A 25000-nucleotide genomic window follows, 5' to 3' on the forward strand; every position below is an offset into this window, starting at 1 on the left:
ACAGTTACATCAGTTACATCAGTTACATTACAGTTACATTAGTTACACTACAGTTACATCAGTTACATCAGTTACATTACAGTTACATTACAGTTACATCAGTTACATCAGTTACGTCAGTTACACTACAGTTACATCAGTTACATCAGTTACATCAGTTACGTCAGTTACATTACAGTTACATTACAGTTACATCAGTTACATCAGTTACGTCAGTTACATTACAGTTACATTACAGTTACATCAGTTACATCAGTTACATTACAGTTACATTACAGTTACATTAGTTACACTACAGTTACATTAGTTACATCAGTTACATTACAGTTACATTACAGTTACACTAGTTACACTACAGTTACATCAGTTACACTACAGTTACACTACAGTTAAATCAGTTACACTACAGTTACATTACAGTTACACTACAGTTACATTAGTTACACTACAGTTACATTACAGTTACATTACAGTTACACTACAGTTACACTACAGTTACACTACAGTTACATTACAGTTACATTACAGTTACACTACAGTTACACTACAGTTACACTACAGTTACATCAGTTACATCAGTTACGTCAGTTACATCAGTTACGTCAGTTACATTACAGTTACATTAGCTACACTACAGTTACATCAGTTACGTCAGTTACATTACAGTTACATCAGTTACATTACAGTTACATTACAGTTACACTACAGTTACATCAGTTACATTACAGTTACACTACAGTTACACTACAGTTACATCAGTTACGTCAGTTACATCAGTTACGTCAGTTACATTACAGTTACATTAGCTACACTACAGTTACATCAGTTACGTCAGTTACATTACAGTTACATTAGTTACGTCAGTTACATTACAGTTACATTACAGTTACATTACAGTTACACTACAGTTACATCAGTTACATTACAGTTACACTACAGTTACATTACAGTTACATCAGTTACATTACAGTTACATTACAGTTACATTACAGTTACACTACAGTTACATTACAGTTACACTACAGTTACATTACAGTTACATTACAGTTACATTACAGTTACATTACAGTTACACTACAGTTACATCAGTTACATTACAGTTACACTACAGTTACACTACAGTTACACTACAGTTACATCAGTTACATCAGTTACGTCAGTTACATTACAGTTACATCAGTTACGTCAGTTACATTACAGTTACATTACAGTTACATTACAGTTACATTACAGTTACACTACAGTTACATCAGTTACATTACAGTTACATTAGTTACACTACAGTTACATCAGTTACATTACAGTTACATTACAGTTACATTACAGTTACACTACAGTTACACTACAGTTACATCAGTTACACTACAGTTACACTACAGTTACACTACAGTTACACTACAGTTACACTACAGTTACATTACAGTTACACTACAGTTACACTACAGTTACACTACAGTTACATCAGTTACACTACAGTTACATCAGTTACATTACAGTTACATTACAGTTACATTACAGTTACACTACAGTTACATTACAGTTACACTACAGTTACATTACAGTTACACTACAGTTACACTACAGTTACACTACAGTTACATCAGTAACCGAGGCAGTCCAGATTCATGTGTTTCTACTAGACGAAGCTCGGCGAACATATTGAGTTGACTTCGCTCTGAATTTCTCTGATGTTTCTCGGCATTCAGCGACAGACTTGTCCTGATGAAATGAGGCGTAACCTCACAAAAACAACCAGGAAACTGGAGGCGTTGAAGCTTCTCTGCGTTCGTTTATCTGCATCAAATGTCAAGAGAACAAAGCTGAGACTTGAGTCATCGAGTGAAACATGACAAACACAGCTGAGTCACTCTCTGATGATTCACACTGCTTAAACTCACAGCTCTGTCCCTGGTTTAACAGCAATATAACCGTTATATATTTATATACTGTGTGTGTGTGTGTGTGTGTGTGTGTGTGTGTGTGTGCAGCCTGTAAGAGTCAGGGTCTGCTGGAGTGCAGGAACGGTCAGTGCATCCCGTCTGCGTTTCGTTGTGACGGAGAGGACGACTGCAAAGACGGCAGCGACGAGGAGCACTGCAGCAGAGAGCAGAGTGAGACATCTGTCCGTCAAACACCCATCTCTTCATCCCGTCTTCTTCTTCTTCTTCTTCTTCTTCTTCTCTGGTTCTTATGGTTTGTTTCTGTTTGTGTGTGTTATCCAGCTCAGGGTGTGTGTGCTCCCGGTCAGCCCAGCTGTATCTCCACTTCCTGTCCGTCAGTGTGTGCCGGTGGCGGCGCCGCCTGCGACCACCGAACCAACTGCAGTGAGTCCTCACTCTGCAGCGAGAACCAGAGGTCCTCACGAGGTCCGCACATAAAGTGGTGACTCTTCTTCTTCTCTGTGTCTCAGCTCGCTGTGAGTCCATCAGCCTGGAGCTGTGTATGAACCTGCCCTACAACCTCACCAGCTTCCCCAACTACCTGGGCCACCAGTCCCAGAGAGAGAGCTCCGTGTCCTGGGAGTCCTCCCTGTTCCCCGCCCTGGTCCAGACCGGCTGCTACCAGTACCTCATGTTCTACGCCTGCACACTGCTGGTGCCCAAGTGTGACCCGGTCAGCCTGCAGAAGGTCCCGCCCTGCAGGTCAGTAACTAGTTAGTTGGGTGGGTGATTGGTTGGTTGGTTGGGTGGTTGGTTGGTTGGTTGGTTGGTTGGTTGGTTGGTTGGGTAGTTGGTTGGTTGGTTGGTTGGTTGGTTGGTTGGTTGGGTAGTTGGGTGGTTGGTTGGTTGGGTAGTTGGTTGGTTGGTTGGTTGGGTGGTTGGTTGGGTAGTTGGTTGGTTGGTTGGGTGGTTGGTTGGTTGGGTAGTCGGTTGGTTGGTTGGTTGGTTGGTTGGGTAGTTGGGTGGTTGGTTGGTTGGGTAGTTGGTTGGTTGGTTGGTTGGGTGGTTGGTTGGGTAGTTGGTTGGTTGGTTGGGTGGTTGGTTGGTTGGGTAGTCGGTTGGTGGTTGGGTGGTTGGTTGGGTGGTTGGGTGGTTGGGTGGTTGGTTGGGTAGTTGGTTGGTTGGTTGGTTGGTTGGGTAGTTGGTTGGTTGGTTGGTTGGGTGGTTGGTTGGGTAGTTGGTTGGTTGGTTGGGTGGTTGGTTGGTTGGTTGGGTGGTTGGTTGGGTAGTTGGTTGGTTGGTTGGTTGGGTGGTTGGTTGGTTGGTTGGTTGGGTGGTTGGTTGGTTGGTTGGTTGGTTGGTTGGTTGGTTGGTTGGTTGGTTGGTTGGTTAGTTAGTCAGTCTGTCTGTCAGCCTGCTCTCTCTCTCTCTCTCTCTCTCTCTCTCTCTCTCTCTCTCTCTCTCTCTCTCTCTCTCTCTCTCTCTCTCTCTCTCTCTCTCTCTCATTCTGTCCTCATGTCTCTCGTCCTCGCAGGTCGTTGTGTCGTAATGCGAAGGAGAAGTGTGAGTCGGTGCTCGGCATTGTGGGATTGCAGTGGCCCGAAGACTCCGACTGTAGTCAGTTTCCAGAGGAGGGAGGAAACACAACGTGTCTGCTGCCGGAGGACGGAGTCGACGGTACCGTCCGTCGGTTTATCTGTCCGTTTATCGGTTTATCGGTTTATCCCGATGTCGATGCTGAACGTGACTCTTTATTTCTTTATTGTTGTTTGTTGTTTTTGGTGCGTTGCCGTGGTAACAGAGTGCTCCCCGAGCCACTTCAAGTGTCGGTCGGGCCGCTGCGTCCTGGCGACCAAACGCTGTGACGGACATCTGGACTGTGACGACCACAGTGACGAGGACAACTGTGGTGAGACACACACACACATTTCAAAATAAGAGTCCTGTCTAACACATCCTGCTGTAGTAGAAGTATCTGCAGTAGTAGCAGAAGTAGTAGTAGTAGTATCTGCGGTAGTAGAGGTATCTGCATTAGTAGAAGTACCTGTGGTAGTAGTAGTATTAGTAGAAGTATCTGTAGTAGTATTAGTAGTAGTAGTATTAGTAGTAGTAATAGTAGAAGTATCTGTAGAAATAGTAGTAAAAGTATATGCAGTAGTAATATCTGCAGTATTAGTAGTATAAGTGTCTGTAGTAGTAGTAGTAGTAGTAGTACTGTAGTAGTAGTAGTAGTAGTAGTAATAGTAGTAGCACCAGTAGTAGTAGTAGTAGTAGTAGTAGTAGTAGTACCTGTAGTAGTACCTGTAGTAGTACCTGTAGTAGTACCTGTAGTAGTACCTGTAGTAGTTGATGATGTCCTCTGTGTGTCAGGCTGTTCGGAGCGCTCTCTGTGGGAGTGTCCTGGCAGTAAGATCTGCATTAAAGCCAGTATGATCTGTGACGGGTTCCCAGACTGCCCCCTGCTGGTGGACGAGGCCAACTGCTGTGAGTTCATACAGTTTATACAGTTTATGTTACTGGTATCAGTGATGTTTTAGATTAATAACTGCTGGTGTTAATTATTAATAATGTTTGTAATGTGTCCTCAGCGGTGTGCAGAGACAACGAGCTGTCCTGTAACAACCATCAGTGTGTCCATCGGACTCTGTGGTGTGACGGCAGGAAACACTGTTCAGACAGCTCCGATGAGTGGAACTGTGGTACCACAAACACACACTGATTATATTCTAACAGTCACATGTGTCAGTAATTAAATATGACATCAGGATAATAAACGTATTGATCCGTCCTCTCTGCAGTGTCTCTGTCCGACCGGTCGGGTTCAGTACTGACGGTGTTCAGGACGGCAGCAGAGTACCAGGTGTGTGCAGACGAGTGGAACCACGAGCTGAGCAAACTGACCTGCAACCAGCTGGGACTAGGGTAAGGTCAGTAACACACACACACACACACACACACACACACACACACACACACACACACAGCATGCGTGACCGACGACGGGTCAACGACAATCTGCGTTGTTCCTCTCCAGAGTTCCCTCCTCTGTTTCCATGGTAGCCGAGCACCCTGGAGTCCCCGGCCGTCGTCGTTGGTTACACGTCCATCCTGAGTGGAACCTGAGGAACGGTTCTGCTCTGCAGGCCCGACTGGAGAAGAGGAGGTAACAGAACCCAGTTATGACATCACGAGAGAAAGTGGACAGATAACAGGATGACAGTAGATGTCTGTTTAAACACTATATATATATATATATAGATCATCTGGTTACCATGGTAACATTAAACATCTGTCTGTCTATCCCTCAGTCATGCGTGTCATTCCAGGAGGAGAGTATCAGTGCTGTGTACCAGAGAAGGTAAGTCTTATATCTTATCTTATCTCATCCATAAACGTCTCGTAAGAGACTACGACGACGGGAGGTAGAGGACGGTGACGGGAGGTAGACTACGACGACGGGAGGTAGACTACGACGACGGGAGGTAGACTACGGCGACGGGAGGTAGAGGACGACGATGGGAGGTAGACTACGACGACGAGAGGTAGACTACGACGACGGGAGGTAGACTACGACGACGGGAGGTAGACTACGACGACGGGAGGTAGAGGACGGTGACGGGAGGTAGACTACGGCGACGGGAGGTAGACTACGACGACGGGAGGTAGACTACGGCGACGGGAGGTAGAGGACGGTGACGGGAGGTAGACTACGGCGACGGGAGGTAGACTACGGCGACGGGAGGTAGAGGACGACGATGGGAGGTAGACTACGACGACGAGAGGTAGACTACGACGACGGGAGGTAGACTACGACGACGGGAGGTAGACTACGACGACGGGAGGTAGAGGACGGCGACGGGAGGTAGACTACGGCGACGGGAGGTAGACTACGGCGACGGGAGGTAGAGGACGGCGACGGGAGGTAGACTACGGCGACGGGAGGTAGACTACGGCGACGGGAGGTAGACTACGGCGACGGGAGGTAGAGGACGGTGACGGGAGGTAGACTACGGCGACGGGAGGTAGAGGACGGTGACGGGAGGTAGAGGACGGTGACGGGAGGTAGAGGACGGTGACGGGACATAAAGGATGACGACAGGATGTTGATGACGATGATAAGACGCAGACAATGACGGGTCTGATGAGTCTCTTGATGAACAGTAGCAGAGATAGACTAACACTCTTGTCTCCGTCTGTCTGTCAGAGTGCGGGCTGCGCCCGACGGTGGGCGTCTACCCCCACAGGAATAAGAGGATTCTGGGAGGCCGGGTGTCCCGGCGGGGGGCGTGGCCGTGGCAATGCTCGCTGCAGAGCGGTCAGAGCGGTCACGTCTGCGGCTGCGTCCTCATCGACCGGCGGTGGGCTCTGACCGTCGCTCACTGCTTTGAGGGGTGAGACGGGGGAGGTGGCGGCGGCGGGGGGGGGGGGGTGTGGCGGTATGTTAATGAGCTGATCTGGTTATTTTAATAAACGTTCATGTTTGTCTTCACTAGGAGGGAGAGTGCAGATCTGTGGAAGGTGGTGCTGGGTCTGAATAACCTGGATCATCCAGGTGTTCACAGTCAGAGCCGCGGAGTTCGCTCCATCATCGTTCACCCGCGCTACAACCGAGCCGTGGTCGACTACGACATCAGCGTGGTGCAGCTGGAATCCGAGGTCAGAGACTATTGATTATCAGTATCAACAGGACTTTACAGACGCCATTCCTGTTAGAACATCAGTAGTGTTGGTGGTTGTTTTCAGATCGAGGAGACACCGTTCGTCAGACCGGTGTGTCTTCCTGAGCCCGCCAAGCTTCCTTCTCCTGACTCCTACTGTTACATCAGCGGCTGGGGTCACATGGGCAACAGGAGTGAGTGTTCACGTAGACCGGTACTGATCGCTGTGATCAGAGAGCTGTAGATACTAAATGATGTCATTGATTATGTGTGTGTCCAGTGCCCTTTAAGCTGCAGGAAGGAGAGGTTCGGATCATCTCGCTGTCTCAGTGTCAGTCTTACTTCGACATGAAGACCATCACTCCCAGGATGCTTTGCGCCGGTTACGATGCTGGAACCGTCGACTCCTGCATGGTAACATCTGCACTGACAGCCGGTCGATTCCTGAACATACAGAACTGTGCAGGGTATTTATAGTATGTGTGTGTGTATGTGTGTGTGTGTGTGTGTGTGTGTGTGTGTGTGTGTGTGTGTGTGTGTGTGTGTGTGTTCAGGGCGACAGCGGCGGCCCGTTGGTGTGCGAGGAAGGCAACGGTCGCTGGACGCTGTTCGGCCTGACGTCGTGGGGCAGTGTGTGCTTCAGTAAGGTGCTCGGACCCGGCGTGTACAGCAACGTGACGCACTTCACCCCCTGGATCCAACAACAGATCTACATCCACACGTACCTGACCGACTGACACACACACACACACCTTCAGTTCCTCTACCTGTGCCTATATCTATACTGATAGCCTTCAGATGCTAACTGCTAGATGAGCAGTAGTATAAACTAGTATTACAGATGCTAACTAGTTAGCTAGTAGAGCTGCAAGTAGACTTCATACGATTAACGTTCACCTAACACTGAATAATGATTATTTTTATTACTCTGGGTTTGTTTCTCAGAAACATGACGTAATAATAAACAACTACACACCTGATGAAGTCAACCGCTGCTGAATACTTCCTGTTGAAATTTAAATTTAAAATTAGGACGTAGACGATTATGACAGGACTTATGAGGTGACGGAGGGACATAGGAGACACAGGCGACAATGTCTAGGCGTAGGCGACATCGACAAGACTTAGGCGACAATGTCAAGACGTAGGCGGCATCGACAGGATATAGGCGACAATTACAAGACGTAGGCGACAACGTCAAGGCGTAGGCGACAAGGTCAAGGCGTAGGTGACAACAACAAGACGTAGGCGACAACGCCAAGACGTAGGCGACAATGTCAAGGCGTAGGCGACAACGTCAAGACGTAGGCGACAACGTCAAGACGTAGGCGACAATGACGGGACGTAGGCGACAACGTCAAGACGTAGGCAACAACTTCAAGGCGTAGGCGACAACGTCAAGACGTAGGCGACAACGTCAAGACGTAGGCGACAACGTCAAGACGTAGGCGACAAGGACGGGACGTAGGAGACAAGGACGGGACGTAGGAGACAACAAAATGTTGTCGGCGAAACTGTCAAGGCCTAGGCAACAACAGAAGGCGTCGGTGACAACGTCAAGACGTAGGCGACAACGTCAAGGTGAAGGTGACGACAAGACATAGGCAACAACGACGGGACGTAGGCGACAACGTCAAGACGTAGGCGAAAATGACGGGACGTAGGCGACAACGTCAAGACGTAGGCGACAACGTCAAGGCGTAGGCGACAACGTCAAGGCGTAGGCGACAACGTCAAGGCGTAGGCAACAACGACAGGATGTAGGAGACAACGACAGGACGTAGGAGACAACAAAATGATGTAGGCGACAACGACAAGACGTAGGTGACAACGACAAGGCGTAGGCTACAACAACAAGGCGTAGGCGACAACGACAAGGCGTAGGCGACAACGACAAGACTTAGGCAACATCGACAAGGCGTAGGCGACAACGACAAGACTTAGGCGACAATGACAAGACGTAGGCGACAACGTCAAGGCGTAGGCGACATCGACAAGGCGTAGGCGACAACGACAAGACGTAGGTGACAACAACAAGGCGTAGGCGACAACGACAGGACGTACAAGACAGCGACAGGACGTAGGAGACAACAAAATGATGTAGGCGACACTGTCAAGGGCTATGCAACAACAGAAGGCGTAGGTGACAACGTCAAGACGTAGGTAACAACGTCAAGGTGAAGGCGACGACAAGACATAGGCAACAACAACGGGACGTAGGCGACAACGTCAAGACATAGGCGACAACGTCAAGACGTAGGCGATGACAAAACGTAGGCGACAACATCAAGACGTAGGCGACAACGTCAAGGCGTAGGCGACAACTTCAAGGCGTAGGTGAAAACGTCAAGGCATAGGCGACAACGTCAAGGCACAGGCGACAACGACAGGACGTAGGAGACAACGACAGGACGAAGGAGACAACAAAATGATGTAGGCGACAACGACAAAACGTAGGTGACAACGACAAGGCGTAGGCGACAATGACAAGGCGCAGGCGACAACGACAAGACGTAGGTAACAACGTCAAGGCGTAGGCGAAAACGACAAGACGTAGGCGACAACGGTGTACGATGTGTGTATAATGTGAAAAGGCCCTCAGTATTCAGTAGCGGTTAAATTTCGTGGTTAGTTGCTTATACATTTTTAGTTATTATGGAGATGCTTTGCTTCCATGAACACGTTACTTGTACTTGTTATAGAGCGCTGCAGGGATGACGTATTTTTGTCATTGTAGGACTCATTCCTGCAGCACTCTACTACTTTACAAGTAGCTTGGTGGCAGCAGTAACTCAGAGGAATTACACTCCCTGATGTTCTTACAGGAAGATCTCATTATTATATTATTAGATTATTGTTGCATTAATACAAAGTGAACTGAGCTCATTGTTGGGTTTATGTGTGTTGGATGTAAACACACTCACTTTATTTCCACGACATCATCCGATCGTCTGCTTTGAGTGTTCAAACTTTTAATGATCATACAAATCACAACGTGCAGTCGTTCAGCGCTGAATTTATAAAAGCTGCTATCTAAAACAGACTAGTTGAGCACTCGACTTCCCACAATGCTTCACTCTATAGTGCCTGTACTTAAACTTAGCAGTAAAAAAACTAAAAAACAACCTTGTTACCTGTACAATGTCGTACTGTACGTGTGTGTGAGAAAGAGAGAGAGAGGATTTTTTTGCTTCTAAACACACCGGCAACTTATTTGGGCAACTTTGATTGACATTATCTTTATTCACACATTTTAATTCTAATGTAACACAAAAATAATATTTGTTTTGTCTTGTGCTGCTACGTCTGATGTTACAAGTTATTAAAAAATCTCTCCTTTCAGGACTTCAGGACTCCATACAGTCCAGACTTCATCCAGAAAATGTCACGTTTTAAAACTCAATCATATTTTTTAATCTATAAATTTAAAGGATCTTAAATGGAGTCAAACTAAAGTGCAAAAGAAATATAAAAAGCAGTTTGGGAAGTGTAACTGTAGCATATTGCTAATGTAGATAACTGATGAGTGTTGATTCATGAACAGCTTCAGATATTAATTTACAAACCAATTTGCTCAAATAGTGTACCTTTAAAAGAAGCCGTTTAGCTGGTTACCGAGCTATTGCTTACGTTAGCTAGCAGACTCGCTAACACAGCAGGAGAAGGGTCGTGGCTAGAAGGTAACACGCAAACTGTGAAACTCTGGCGAGATGGTGAAGGTTAGGATAGGTTGTCGGGCAGCGAGTCTCGCGAAGGTTTTTGCACGTTTTGACTCATAATCAAATGCAAATTTATTTAAAAACAATGATTTTTGTCTGAAGCCTGGAAGGTGTTTTTAAGAACCATAACATTAAACAATATATAACTATTTATCAATAGTCTTTATCACATGTTTAAGGGATGTCAACACAATGTTGTCTAACAAACTAAATCTGAAATATAAGAGTCCAAAATTAAATTACCTGCATTAAACACAATCTATGACATCCCTTAAAATTATGTTAAAATGTTAACATTGTTAAATATGTTCCATTTATTAATGTACACAGATTGTTAATTTGAGAACAGAAATGATTTAATTTGTCTGTTTCTCCTGACAGGCTTTGTAAATTACAGATTATGTTATTTCAAAAATACAACTTTTTATCATCTTTTCACTTTTTATTACTTCTTCATGACATCAGGTTTGTTAAAAAATAAATAAATAAGAAATGCAGATTATAGGAGCGTTTCGTTGATTTTAATCTATAAATTTCTTATAAAATGTATTTTAAGAAGAAAAGAAGATTTGTGTCACAACATGTTTCCAACCCAGTAGAAGAGTTGCCCAACAAATTGCCCGGTGTGCCCGCCATGCCGACGTCTAACCGACATCCAGAACATTCCAAGTGGTTGTTGTTGTTGTTGTTGTTGTTGTTTTGTGTGTTTGGTTTTTTAAGAGTATTTTTCTACAGCTTTTTGTATGTCATGCTTATTACACAGGGCTGTTGGTATGTGTGATGTACAGACTGTACGTTTGTACGTGATTTGCCTTGTGAGCGTGTTTCTGATGTCACTTCCTGATTTAGCTGTTACGACTTTGTTATGATGATGATGATGATGATGAAGAGCGTTATTGTTTATGGATTTAATTATGAACAGACTGTATGTTTTGTGTAAACCGTGAATATTTGGTTTGTATCACCTTGTATCCCACCAATAAATCTATACACACACTCCATCACCTGTGTGTGTTTGTCTTTGCATGCTTGTGTGGACCAACCCTCGGCAAAACACGTGTGTTGTGAGGACCTGTTTACTTGTGAGGACGTGTGACTCGCAGCGTGTGTGCAGACCCGTCACCGCACGGTCAGTCTGTTTCCACTTCCTCTAATCCAGAAATAAGAATGAATGACTGAGATATTTAGAGATAAACAGTCTGAATGTTTTTATTAGACTAAAGTTCAGACGAGGGAATCGTACCGTCATAATGTCATCCGTTATATTACTAATAAACATTCAAAGAGGGCTCAAACTAACGATTCTTTTCTTTGTCGATTAATCTGTTGATGTTTTCTCGATTAGTTGTTTGATGTATAAAAGTCTTTCCTTTTTGTTTTGCCTCCAGATAACACCTGACGTCAACACAAAAAGGGTCTATTGTGACTTTGTCGGGGACTATTTTCAGCGGCGGATTAATCTACTCTATTGAGTATTTGTATGTGGGATCGAGTCAAAATAAACTGCTGTGTGTTCATTCATGGTAATGAAGGAACATTAGCAAATCGGGCATTTTAAGGCTGGTATGCTCACCAGGAAAGTAACGTTCATGTAAGAACATAAACTTACCACATATAATACAATCTTCTCACTAACTCGGGATAGAAATGATCTGCAGTGATGCTTTATTTTATTAAAAATTGTCTGTCTTAGAGTGGGACTAACAAGGTTACTAAAACTTTCTTTAATTTGCAGCCGTCCGTCACCTGTGAGGTGAGTTTAATCAGGTGTTTCAGTGTGCATGGAACAATGCTGTCACACGTACGCACACACTGACACACACCTGCTATTATCTAAATGATAATAAGATGTGTTCGTGTCTGCAGGCGACCGTGAAGCCTGGCATTAACGCAGCTGACGGTGTGACAGCGACCTGTTTCCCATAATGCCAGCCTTCACTGTGTGTGTGTTATTTCACAGAGCGACAAACACAACAGAGTTAAAAACCAACTGTTATTAACACACAGCAGACAAACGCTTACTCTCTCTCTGTCTGTTGTTGCTGGTTGATGAGTCAGTTGTCAGTCGTCTTTTCCTCTTTGTTCCAGTCACACAGCTCTTTATCAACCAAAGGTAAGACTGCATATATATAATATATAAATATACTCATTAATCATAACAAACTGTGCAGTGATTCGTTGTTGTCATTCACTGAAGGTGATGCTTTTGTTAGATTAATAGTCAATATTTGATGTTTATGTAATTGTTAATGTTAACACTTTATTTTACAGGTCGGTAATTCCTACGAGGTTTCCTGGAGAAAAAATTATTACTATTTATATGTATTCCCTTAAAAGACAAGCTCTATTAAAATCCAAGAAAATATTCCTTTACTATTTATTTAGTATAAACTTCATTCACAATATATATGTTGCTTTTCTGCACACAAATTTAAATTGTTAATAATTTAATAATAAGTAATGTGGTGTATTGTAAGTACAGATAGCATTGAGATAAAGTTCTAATGATGCAGTACATGTCTAAATAATTAATTTTAAAGGTATATAATTTCCTTGGAAGAAGTTTGTACTAATAACGGAGAAAATACGAATTTCCTTGCACGAAGTTCTCTCTTACAAATCCAAGAAAATGTTCCTTTACTATTTATTTAATATTAGAAACTTCATTCACAATTTATATGTTGCTTTTCTGCACACAATTTAAAATTTTAATTATTAATAATTTATGAAAAATAATGTAATTTCGTACTAATTATGGAGAAACCATAAATGTTCAGTTATCTGTTCAGTGTCTGATTAATTAATTCCGATGTATTGTCGGTGTAACACAGAGTCTTTTAATTAGTTAGATGCTTTATTTTACAGGTAATTTATCAAATAGGTTTTCAAGATGTGTTCTGGAGATAACGTGCTGTAATACGGTGTATTATAAGTACAAATGACATTGAGATACGTGTCTAAATAATTAATTTTGGGGGGCTATAATTTCATGGGAAGAAGTTTTCCTTCCCTATAATTATAATTACATATTTATTTCTGTCTGGAAATTATTAGGAAGTTATTGTCCCATAAAATAAAACATAACTCACTGTGTGACGTGTTTCTTAGTGAGGACCTATTTGACTTCAACTACAAAGTGAGGACCTGGTGGATTATGAGGACATAAATTGTTTCAAGTCACCTTTAACGAGTAACTAAAGTAAAGTAGCGAGTAATGTAACTTAACTAATTAGTAAAGGAAGGTAATTGTTCAATGAGTAACGTGTAATAATTGTTTACAGTAGCTTTAACTTTCATTATCACCCAGAAGGTCTTTTTCAAGGTCAACATTTGTGTGTTTGTTTCAGATGATGGACGAAGAAGCCACTAAGCGTTACTGTCGGACGAGTGACGACGGACAGAATCAACAAGCCGAGGTAACAAACTGTTCATATCTCAGTTTCAAGGTTTTTATTATCAAATGCACAAATACAGAAGCAGTTGTTGTCGATGAAAATCTTGTGTCTCAAACTACCTTAAACAATGATAATTAAATATGTATTAAAAAAGAAATCACAAAAGTAAAAAACACAAATGAGACTCTAAGATATAAAATAGTGCGAGTTAGAAAACAGGGATGAAATATAAGATAAGATAAAATAGAACTTTATTAATCGCAAAGGGTGACAGAGATTACAAAATTACAACAAGTTTAAGTGTATAAAATAAAAAGTACTATTTCAGCAACCTTTACTGTCAAAAGAGACATTTTAGGGAAAAAATGATCTGTCTTGAGCCACAAAACATGTGATCATTGTGATGAAGGTAACTCAGTTTATAGTCTAAGTATATAGTATATAAGTCTAATGCAGTGAGGGCCAAAGAGACAATGTACTACGGAGTATTAGGGCCACATTGAGGGAAAAAACATCTGAGATTTACACAATAAAGTCACAATATTACGAGAAAAAAGTCACAACTTTCCGAGAAAAAGAGTCGTAATATTACGAGAATAAAGTCATAACGTTATGAAAAAAAAGTCAATTGCAAATGAAGAAATTGACTCCAATCCAAATTTATTTATAAAGCACATTTAAAAAGTTGTACAATTAAACATAAACATAAAAACAACACAATAAAACACTCAGACCAACTTAAAACCTTAATTTAACTTTAAAGAATAAAAGTGTTGAGACCAATAGGAAAGGAAAAAAGGATTAAAAAGGGAATATGTATGAATGTTACCAGGATATGTATATGTATATGTGTGTGTGTGTGTGTGTGTGTGTGTGTGTGTGTGTGTGTATGTGTGTGTGTGTGTGTGTGTGTGTGTGTGTGTATATGTGTGTATATGTGACTGGTTGGTTTCTCTGAACGACTGCTCTGATTGGCTGATAAATTGAAATCGCTCTCTGATTGGCTGGTTGTGTCTTTTGATGATTTACAGTAATGATCAGTGAATCATAAACTATATCAGCTGCTCCTGTACTGCACTAACACAACAGATAGATAGATAGAGTGACTCAGCAGATTAATCTGGATGGAAACGTCTGAATGAACCGAACATGCAGCTGATTGTTAAACACGTAGAGGTCGTCCTGAAGGTCGTCCTGAAGGTCAGCGAGGTCGTTGACATCGAGTAAAGTTCAGCAGAGTATTTTCCATTATGTATATATATATATAACTGTGTGTGGGAGGTGAGTGAGTGTATCTGCTGGTTTAATGATTAATGTGATGAAACAATAAATGTTGTGTATTTAATGATAGAATGAGAGACGGAGGGAGAGGAGGATGATGGATGGAAAGAAAGAGGAACGGAGAAGGAGTGTGGGAATGTGCAAACAAGACAAAGGTTGAGCTGTGATGTGAGAAATCTCTACAGAGCAATATATTATATAAAGTCATTGAACTTTTAATGACGTATATCTGACCTATAACCTTTAACAAATCAACAGTTACAGATTAAAGACTTTAACAGTTTGAAACAGCAGATGTGAGTTCAACATACCACAAATGAAAAATGTATATAAACATGTTTCAGAGCGTATATTTGCACGCCACGCCCTCGTTGACATTCCTTCGCCCCCCCGACCATAACCATCATAACTCTCCTGGCACTTCTGCATATTTAGATGTATTATTTAATGTTTATAACATCCTGGACCAGGCTGTGTACTCCATGACCTTTACCGTATACTTCATGTTAGCCACAACACAGCCCATAGTCTGTTTTTTAATAAACTTAGAAGCCGACAGCAGAATCTAACTTTACTGTTAATGTTATAAAAACAGAGAAACGTCCTAAAATGGTCCTAAATCAATAGTAGAGTATTTCTACTTTATGAATCAATCAATCAAACTTTATTTATATTGCACCTTTCAAACAAGTCAGGTGCAACTCAAAGTGCTGGATTTAGAAACTAATGCACCAAAACAACCAATGTAAAGGTTAACTGAATAAGAGAGCAATAAGAGAGATGGGTATGAAAGAGAAATAAAATACAAGGAAATAAAAATAACAATAAAAAATAAATAAGTAAAAGAATTAGGAAACTACACAAAATAAGCAGATTGTATTCAAATAATATTAATAAAATAAAAGAGATAATACTGATCAGCAATGAAATGTTCATTAAATAAAATAGAGTAAAATAAACCCTATAATGATGATGATAAATAAAACAATAAAAACAATCAAATTATAAAACTATAACTTATGACTTTATTCTCGTAAAGTTAGGATTTTATTCTCGTAATATTACGACTGGTCTGTACCCAGCCCGGACCTTTCTACTGGGTTTTATCAGGACTTTATTGTATAAGAGAAGAGTTCTTCAGGAACGTGATGTTGAGTCGCTGTAACACGACGTGAGATATTCTAGTGCTCACGTTTAACTCTGCTGTGGTGGACAAAGTGCAACTCCTCATTCATTGTCTATGTGTCTCTCTGTTACACACCTGGTGTGTGTTTGTCACTAATTTACACACACACACACACACACACACACACACACACACACACACACACACACACACACACACACTCACACACACACACACACACACACACACACACACACACACACACACACTCACACACACACACTCACACACACACACACACACACACACACACACACACACACACACACACACACACACACTCACACACACACACACACACACACACACACACACACACACACTCACACACACACACACACACACACACACACTCACACACACACACACACACACACACACACACACACACACACTCACACACACACACACACACACACACACACACACACGCATACACACACACACACACACACACACACACACACACACACACACTCATGAAAACACTGTGTTCTGAAGGGAGGGAGTAAAGTTCAGGTCAGTCAGGAAGAGAGAGAGATCACCGTCCTGCCGCGGAGGAAGACCGAACAACTGGACGCCGCCGCCGGGGTGAGTGGTCGACAACACACACACTAACACACAAACGCACTAATACACAAACACACCTATACACACTGGGACACACACAGGTTGACATCAGATAACCCTGAACTCTGATAAAGGTCAACTATTAATAGAAACTACTAGTGTTGTAATAGTAGTACACTAACCGGTGTCCGTATACTACTAGTACTAGTGTTGTAGTAGTATTAGTACACTAACCGGTGCTACTACAGTCAGTCTGAGAGGTTTGGTTTGATGTTTTCATGTTTATCTGAGTTTAAAACATTCAACAGAAACTTGCTGAGCCCGTTTCACAGCAACAGCAACACTGAGGACAACTTCAGGAGCAACGTTGTCCCCAAAGTTGCCCTCAGCAGCTTCATAAAGCTGTCGTCTATGTTGCTGTTACTACATTATTCAGCAGTGTTGATGTTAGTTATAGTTAATGTAAGTTGTCAGCAGTGTTGATCGTAGTTTACTACGTTGCCCTCAGCAGTGTTGCTGTTCATAAAGGTGTCATCGATGTTGCAGTTGCTAATGTTCCTAATGTCCCAGTGTATATATATATATATATAAACTGGTAAAACAAAGTTCTGAAACTTGTGTTTGGTGGATTATTTCTCTGTTGTATCAATGCTAATGGTCATTGTATTTTACATGGTTGGAAAGCCTGTTTATTTACCTTCACAATGATGTCACACTTGTAAGGATCATGCATTTGTGGGATGAGCAGCACAGCTGATGATGTGGGGAGCGCCCAAGAACAATGACCAGGTTGGTGACCAGCATGAGGAGGAGGTGCCAGGCTGTTGTGGCTGCGTATGGATCTTCCACCTCTACTGAGGCTCCTGACGGTGGATTCAATCAATCAATATGTCTTGTTTGTTCCTTGTTACTGATAGAGAGTTCAATCATCCACCAAACAACTCACAACAAGAGTCAACACCAACAGGAGAATACACTGTTTAGAGCATTTTGGCAAATTGTTCTTGGGCGCTACCCACATAATCAGCTGTGCTGCTCATCACACAAATACATGATCCTTACAAGTGTGACATCATTGTGAAGGTAAATAAACAGGCTTTCAACCATGTAGAATACAATGACCATTAGCATTAGCATCACCATTAGCATTGATACAACAGAGAAATAATCCACCAAACACAAGTTTAACAACTTTTTTTCCCCAGTTTATATAAATATATATACGTATATATATATAAATATATATACGTATATATATATAAATATATATATATATATACGTATATATATATATATTTATACTGATGTGATGTTTGTTTGTAGACGAAGATGTCGGACTCGTCCTCCTGCTGTTCGTCTTGTGTCCGTCTGAAGGACAGATGTCCTCGACCACAAGGACTCATCAACCTGCTCATCACTAAAGGTAACAAACTCTCTGTGTCTCTATTAACAGGCTATATATCTATATATATATAACTATAATCAGTATCTATAACTATATCTCTATATTAATCCTGTGTCTGTTCAGTGTGTCTGTTCGCACTGCTGTTCGGCGTCGTCTGGTCCATCACAGGAAGTGAGTGTTTACCTGGAGGGAACCTGTTCGGCCTCGTCATCCTCTTCATCTGCTCTGTGCTGGGAGGGAAGCTGGTGGGAATGATCCAACTGCCCACCCTACCCCCCTTCCCTCCACTACTTGGTACGACCCGACACCTCAAACCAAACCAATATAATATAATATAATATAATATGATATAATATAATATAATATAATATAATATAATATAAAATAATATAATATAATATAAAATAAAATAATATAATATAATATAATATAATATAATATAAAATAATATAATATAATATAATATAAAATAATATAATATAATATAATATAAAATAAAATAATATAATATAATATAATATAATATAATATAAAATAATATAATATAATATAATATAATATAATATAATATAAAATAATATAATATAATATAAAATAAAATAATATAATATAATATAATATAATATAATATAAAATAATATAATATAATATAATATAAAATAATATAATATAATCCCTGCCCCCCTTCCCTCCTGTACTTGGTACGACCTGACAATGTATATGTGCATATACATATATATATATTCTTATATCTCCAGGACAGAACGTTAAGTATTTAACTACTCTAAGTGTCTTTGACCACGTTGTGCTGTAGGAATGCTGCTGGCGGGCCTGCTGCTGCGTAACGTTCCCTACGTAACGGACGCCGTCTACATCGACACTCACTGGTCTGCAGCTCTGAGGAACATCGCCCTGTCAATCATCCTGACCAGAGCCGGGCTGGGCCTGGACCCGTCGGTGAGCGCACGCACACACACACACACACACACACACACACACACACACACACACACACACACGCACACACACACACACACACACACACACACACACACACAGAGTAAAATATACTGCATGTAGTTAATAACCACGTGTGTGTGTGTGTGTGTGTGTGTGTGTGTGTGTGTGTGTGTGTGTGTGTGTGTGTGCGTGTTGATGCAGGCGTTGAGTCGTCTGAAGGCGGTGTGTCTGCGCCTCGCCATCGGTCCCTGTGTGGTGGAGGCGTCCATCGTCGCCGTGGTTTCTCACTTCCTGTTGGGTCTGCCCTGGGTGTGGGGCTTCATCCTGGGGTACCACACACCCATTATAGATATATATACATATAGAAACAGCTCTCTACATCAGTAACTGTGGTTCTGTGGTTCTGTCTCTACATCAGTAACTGTGGTTCTGTGGTTCTGTGGTTCTGTCTCTACATCAGTAACTGTGGTTCTGTGGTTCTGTGGTTCTGTCTCTACATCAGTAACTGTGGTTCTGTGGTTCTGTGGTTCTGTCTCTACATCAGTAACTGTGGTTCTGTGGTTCTGTGGTTCTGTGGTTCTGTCTCTACATCAGTAACAGTGGTTCTGTGGTTCTGTGGTTCTGTGGTTCTGTGGTTCTGTCTCTACATCAGTAACTGTGGTTCTGTGGTTCTGTGGTTCTGTCTCTACATCAGTAACTGTGGTTCTGTGGTTCTGTGGTTCTGTCTCTACATCAGTAACAGTGGTTCTGTGGTTCTGTGGTTGTAGCTTCGTCCTGGCCGCCGTGTCTCCAGCCGTCGTGGTTCCGTCCATGTTGCTGCTGCAGAGAGAAGGATACGGAGTGGAGAAGGTAAACCATCGGCTCTGATCACCGGTGGTTCTGCAGTCTGCCAGCAGGGGGAACCGGTGGACCGCTAGAGAGACCGGCCAGTCTGTGTAAACATTAGAACTCTATCTTATAAAACACTACAACCTGAAGACTGATCACCTAGATGACCCCTAGAACCTCCTATAGGACCCCAAAACCTCCTCAGTGCCTAACAGAACATCCTAATGGACTCCTAGAACCTCCTCAATGATCACAAGAACCTCCTAATTGACTCTTAGACCCTCTTTAGGGACCCCTAAAATATCCTCAATGCAACGACCACAAGAACGTCCTATAGGACCTCTAAAACCTCCTCAATGATCACAAGAACCACCTATAGGACCCCTAAAATCTCATCAATATCTGGAAAAACATCCTAAGGGACTTCTAGAACCTTGTAAATGATCACAAGAACCTCCTATATGACCCCTAAAACCTCCTCAATAGCTGGAAGAACATCCCTAAGGGACCCCTAGAACCTCCTCAATGAACAGAACCTCCTATAGGACCCCTAGAACTTCCTCAATGATCACAAGAACCACCTATAGGACCTCTAAAACCTCCTCTATAGCTGGAAGAACATCCCTAAGGGACCCCTAGAACCTCCTCAATGATCACAAGAACCACCTATAGGACCTCTAAAACCTCCTCTATAGCTGGAAGAACATCCTAAAGGACCCCTAGAACCTCCTCAATGATCACAAGAACTTCCTATAAGACCTCTAGAACCTCCTCAATGATCAAAAGAACCTCCTATAGGACCTCTAGAACCTCCTCAATGATCACAAGAACCTCCTATAGAACCCGGCCCTCCTCAACGGCCACTAGAACCTCTTAAAGGACTCCTTTAACCTGCTGAAGGACGACCAGAATCACCAACAGGACCCCAACAACTTATCTATTGTAGTTGTGTGATGTTCCATTGATGTTCTATTAATGTTCTACTGATGTTCTACTGATGTTGTTCAGGGAATCCCCACCCTGCTGATGGCTGCTGGGAGTTTTGATGACATTCTGGCCATAACAGGGTTCTCTACCTGCCTGGGGATCGCCTTCTCTACAGGTCTGTACAGGAGAATACGCTCTATTCTATTCTATTCAGTTCTATTGAGTTCTATTGAGTTCTACACGCTGTGTTTGTCCTGCAGGTTCTACGTGGATGAACATACTGAAGGGTCTGCTGGAGGTGGTGGGGGGGGTCATAGCCGGGCTGGTGCTGGGTCTGTTCTTGTGCTGCTTCCCCAGTAAAGACCAGGTGAGGGGGGGGTTGGATGTTGTTTTACACCGTCTCAAATCTTAAATGTAATTTAATGAATCATCTAAATGTCCTCCGTCCGTCTGCAGGAGGACCTGGTGTTGAGGAGGACCCTCATGGTGTTGGGTCTGTCCATATTTTCGGTCTTCTTCAGTCACGTTATTGGTTTTGCCGGAGCCGGTGGTCTCAGTACGCTGGTTCTGGCCTTCCTGGCTGCTCTGGGCTGGAAGGCTGACAAGGTAACACACATCCGAATCACTTAAATCTGGATTAAACACCTGGAGTCAGACCTGTTTACACCACGTCAGCATGTCCGTGTTTAACCCGGACCGGTTCTGTCCAGGTCCCGGTGGCAGCCATGGTGGGTCTGTCGTGGGATGTGTTCCAGCCGCTCCTCTTTGGTCTGATTGGAGCAGAAATCACCATAGCAACGCTCAGCCCCAGCACCGTAGGTAAGAACAATCAGAACAAAACAGCATGTAATGTGGACCCGGTCTCCGTAACTAGGAAGTGGACCCGGTAACAGACGAGGTTGTTCTGTTGGTCTCTCTGTGTTCAGGTCTGGGTCTGGCCTGCATCACTATCGGCCTGGTGATGCGCCTGCTCGTCACCTTCTCGCTGGTTCATTTCGGAGGATTCAACCTGAAGGAGAAACTCTTCATCTCTGTGGCCTGGCTGCCTAAAGCCACCGTACAGGTCTGTGTGATAGAACCCCTAGAACCTCATCACCGGCCACAAGAACCACCTAAAGGACCCCTAAAACCTTCTCTATGACTACTAGAACCACAAAGGACATCTAGAATATCCCAGAATCTCAACAGTGACTACATGACAACCCACTAAAGGACCCCTAGAATCACCTGCAGAACCCCTAGAACCTCATCAGTGACCACAACAACCACTTAAAGGACTAACAGAACCTCCTAAATGACTCCTCCAACCTCTTCAGTGGCTACAAGAACCTTAGAAATGATGACTTTGACCATCTTAAAGAACCTCTAGAATATCCAGAACCTTCACAGTGACCTCCTCTAGAAGACTTAGGCCGAGGCTACATTGAACGCACAACGTATGCGGACCGTTCAGTGTAGCCTGGGCGTTGGGAGGCTCTAGCGGTCTTGTTCAGGCTTTTAAAGAGTCCAACGTGTGTTTATTTGTGTCCCAGGCTGCTATTGGCTCCAAGGCGTTGGACATGGCGAGAGAGGAGGGGGATGAGACCTTGATTAAGTTTGGTTTGGACGTGCTAACGTTAGCCGTGTTAGCCATCCTGACCACAGCTCCCATCGGAGCGCTGGGCATCGGACTGGCAGGACCACGCCTCCTGGCCCGGCAGGTTAAAGGTCAGCGCGCACACACCCACACCGCACACAGACGTTTGTTTATCTGTTCTTGTGAGGACCCTCGTTGACATTCCCTAACTCCTAACCCTAACTGCGGGGGATTCTTGCCTCACCCTAACGTTCTGGTAACTTTCCTTCTGGGGGTCGGTCGGGCTCAGAAATCTTAGTCGACGAAGACCAGAACAACCAATTAGTCGACTAATCGACTAAAAGGGGGCAGCCCTGTTGACCTTAACTTTGAATCAAAGTCTTAACCTTCAAACAGTCCTTTGAAGTAGTGAAGGCTAGACAAAATGTCCTCACAATGTAGAGTGTCCTCACTACGATGGTTTGAATACGTGGACCTCACAAGGTAGTAAAACAAACCTACACACACCATTTTTCTTTTAATTTGTTTGTTGTTAATGCTACCAGTTCAGTTTTGATACCGATGCTGTCCGTATGAGTTGCTATGTATTTATATTTTTATTGATTTATATTTTAAAAATTAAACATTATTTAAAAAAATAATAATCACAAAATGCCAGAAACGGAAAAAAAAAATGTATAGGTGTTTTTATTTACAGATCAAGTTTCAATTGATTAACTTATGTGTCATCATTTTACCCTTTTAAATTGTTTAAACATCATTACAGACAGACAGATGGATAGATCATATTTTTATTGACACTTTTGATCTCAGCAGACGACACCGAAGGCGGAGCTCCGACTCCAAGCAGCAACGGGATTGGTCAAGAAAAAGACAACGTGACCCTTGAGAGCAAGCTATGAGGCCTCTGATTGGACAAACGAAAGAAAGCTATGTTATGCACCTGAAGTAAAAACCTTCTGTAGATGCAGATATGTTTTTAAAATGTCTTGTTTCTTTTATCCTTTGATGTGCTAATGCTAGTTTTTACTAGCTACTGTCGCTAAATGCTAAATGTTCAGCTACTGATGCGTTAGCTCTGCTGTTTATGACGGGACGACTCCAGAAGCTCATGTCCAACATTTCAAACAGATGAAATGATAAAAATAAGTCAATATTATGAGATACTACTTGAAAAGATAGTAAGTCTTCATCAACATTATAATTTTCTCAGAATTAAGAGATTTACTTTCTCAAAAGTATGTATGATAGTAAATAAAAAATATGAGATGTACTATGTCACTATGTAACTAGCCAGGCGCTAAATGAGTAACAACTTAATGCTTCATCCTCACACTCTGGTCACAGCGTAGGAAAGCACCGTGCTTTCACCAGATGAGGGACGACTTTGTTCAGCTAAGCTAAGTAGCCTTGCGTCCGACCAGCGGGCCGGTGGCTAACGGCAGCGCTGGAAAGATAAACGGAGGGCGTATAAATCTCTGGATGTCTATAGTTAACTATCCTTCAGTAAAGTCAGTCAGAAAGAGAGTCGGACAATATCGGAGAAGCGTTTCAGAGACGGAGAGAAAGGGTTGCTAATAGTTTAACCTTCTGCTAACACGGCTGCTGTTAGCAGAAGGCTAAATATTAGCAACATTTACTCTCCGTCTCTGAAACGTTTCTCCGATATTGTAACTCGCTAGAGCCTCCAATCACAGTTTGTAACTTGAGCCCACTGCCAGCGTTAGCCTCCAGTCTTTCCTTTGTTTCTTCCTCATCATGGCGTCGACATAAAAAGGGTCTATGCAATATAATATATCATTTCTATCACTCTTATTGTAATTGTTTTCTGTAAGTAATGAATAATTCCAACAATTATTGTAATGCGCTGCGATCTCTTTCATATGTGCTTTTAATGAAAAGCTCAATAAATACTTACAGTTACAATAACGTTACAAAGTCTCCTTTTAATTTAAGATAAAGCACAATTTAATTTAATTTATTAATGTATTTGTTCGGGACAATATACCCTTTTACTAACAGAACAGTTGTAACAGAGCCAGAGTTCGTCTGTGGTCCCTGAATTACTTAGAAATTCAAATGTCATGTGGTGCAAAGTTCACATGTATCACAGCAAGCATGCACAGGATATAACACATATGCACTAACGGAACACATGCAAAAAACAACACAATAAAGTGCACTCCAGTCAAAGAGTTGTCAACGTAAATGCCAAATAAACGATGCATAGAAATCATATTCAACACGGGATGTGTTTCAGCTGCGTTCAGACGATCCGGTGTTCCTGGTTGACATCCGTCCTTAATTCATGTTGCTTCTTTTTATTAGCAAAGATCAATGTGGAAAACATTCAGGTTGCAGCTTCTCAAGTTTAGCCGGGACTGTTCAGCAGGCAACGACCTCTTGCAACAACAAATGCTTCCAGTGAAGTTTTGCTGTAGTATTTTAAAAGGATATTTTCTTTAAAAGTTGAGTAAACATATGTGATAGAACACAATATAATACAATACCAGTGGTTTCACACAAACAGCGAGTGTTTCCTGTTTTCTCTACAAGTTGTCTCTTCACACCTCAGACCACGCTGCAGCCGTCTACAAGCAACCGCAGTGTTGGAC

The 25000-nt window shown here is 42.5% G+C and overlaps 3 protein-coding genes across 5 annotated transcripts in view; all 3 read left to right on the plus strand.

The window, feature by feature from the left end:
* The window catches only part of corin (corin, serine peptidase), a 17867-nt gene extending 6609 nt beyond the window's left edge, over positions 1–11258 (plus strand). The window contains exons 7-22 of one of the 2 annotated variants that reach the window (XR_012592415.1): positions 1989–2111; positions 2223–2324; positions 2411–2642; positions 3415–3557; positions 3682–3789; positions 4251–4364; positions 4469–4579; positions 4679–4802; positions 4915–5043; positions 5189–5238; positions 6085–6271; positions 6374–6536; positions 6624–6732; positions 6819–6952; positions 7093–8222; positions 8263–11258. Coding sequence is in view for 1 of the 2 variants with exons in the window: in XM_074623669.1 (XP_074479770.1) it covers positions 1989–2111; positions 2223–2324; positions 2411–2642; positions 3415–3557; positions 3682–3789; positions 4251–4364; positions 4469–4579; positions 4679–4802; positions 4915–5043; positions 5189–5238; positions 6085–6271; positions 6374–6536; positions 6624–6732; positions 6819–6952; positions 7093–7275 (2012 nt within the window). In the remaining variant the exon portion in view is untranslated. Of the gene's footprint in view, positions 1–1988; positions 2112–2222; positions 2325–2410; positions 2643–3414; positions 3558–3681; positions 3790–4250; positions 4365–4468; positions 4580–4678; positions 4803–4914; positions 5044–5188; positions 5239–6084; positions 6272–6373; positions 6537–6623; positions 6733–6818; positions 6953–7092 lie in introns of both variants that reach the window. The other variant, XM_074623669.1, reaches the window with a different exon arrangement.
* nfxl1 (nuclear transcription factor, X-box binding-like 1) overlaps positions 1–25000 on the plus strand; it is a 296805-nt gene that overhangs the window by 8788 nt on the left and 263017 nt on the right. The gene's annotated exons all lie outside the window — the stretch shown is intronic.
* Positions 12223–24323, plus strand: LOC141760662 (sodium/hydrogen exchanger 9B2). Of its 2 annotated transcripts, none has more exons than XM_074623685.1 (15): positions 12223–12370; positions 13605–13673; positions 16621–16710; positions 18013–18112; positions 18218–18388; positions 18909–19051; positions 19256–19383; positions 19822–19903; positions 20891–20984; positions 21070–21176; positions 21266–21415; positions 21520–21628; positions 21736–21872; positions 22342–22516; positions 23202–24323. In XM_074623685.1, the coding sequence occupies exons 2-15, from the start codon at positions 13605–13607 to the stop codon at positions 23285–23287; spliced, it is 1641 nt and encodes a 546-aa protein (XP_074479786.1). In that variant the 5' UTR covers positions 12223–12370; the 3' UTR covers positions 23288–24323. The 2 variants fall into 2 exon arrangements, with proteins under 2 accessions (XP_074479786.1, XP_074479785.1); XM_074623684.1 differs by having other exon boundaries at positions 12224–12370; positions 23199–24323.

This window comes from Sebastes fasciatus, chromosome 22, assembly GCF_043250625.1.
Source record: "Sebastes fasciatus isolate fSebFas1 chromosome 22, fSebFas1.pri, whole genome shotgun sequence".
Classification (NCBI taxonomy): Eukaryota; Metazoa; Chordata; class Actinopteri; order Perciformes; family Sebastidae; genus Sebastes; species Sebastes fasciatus.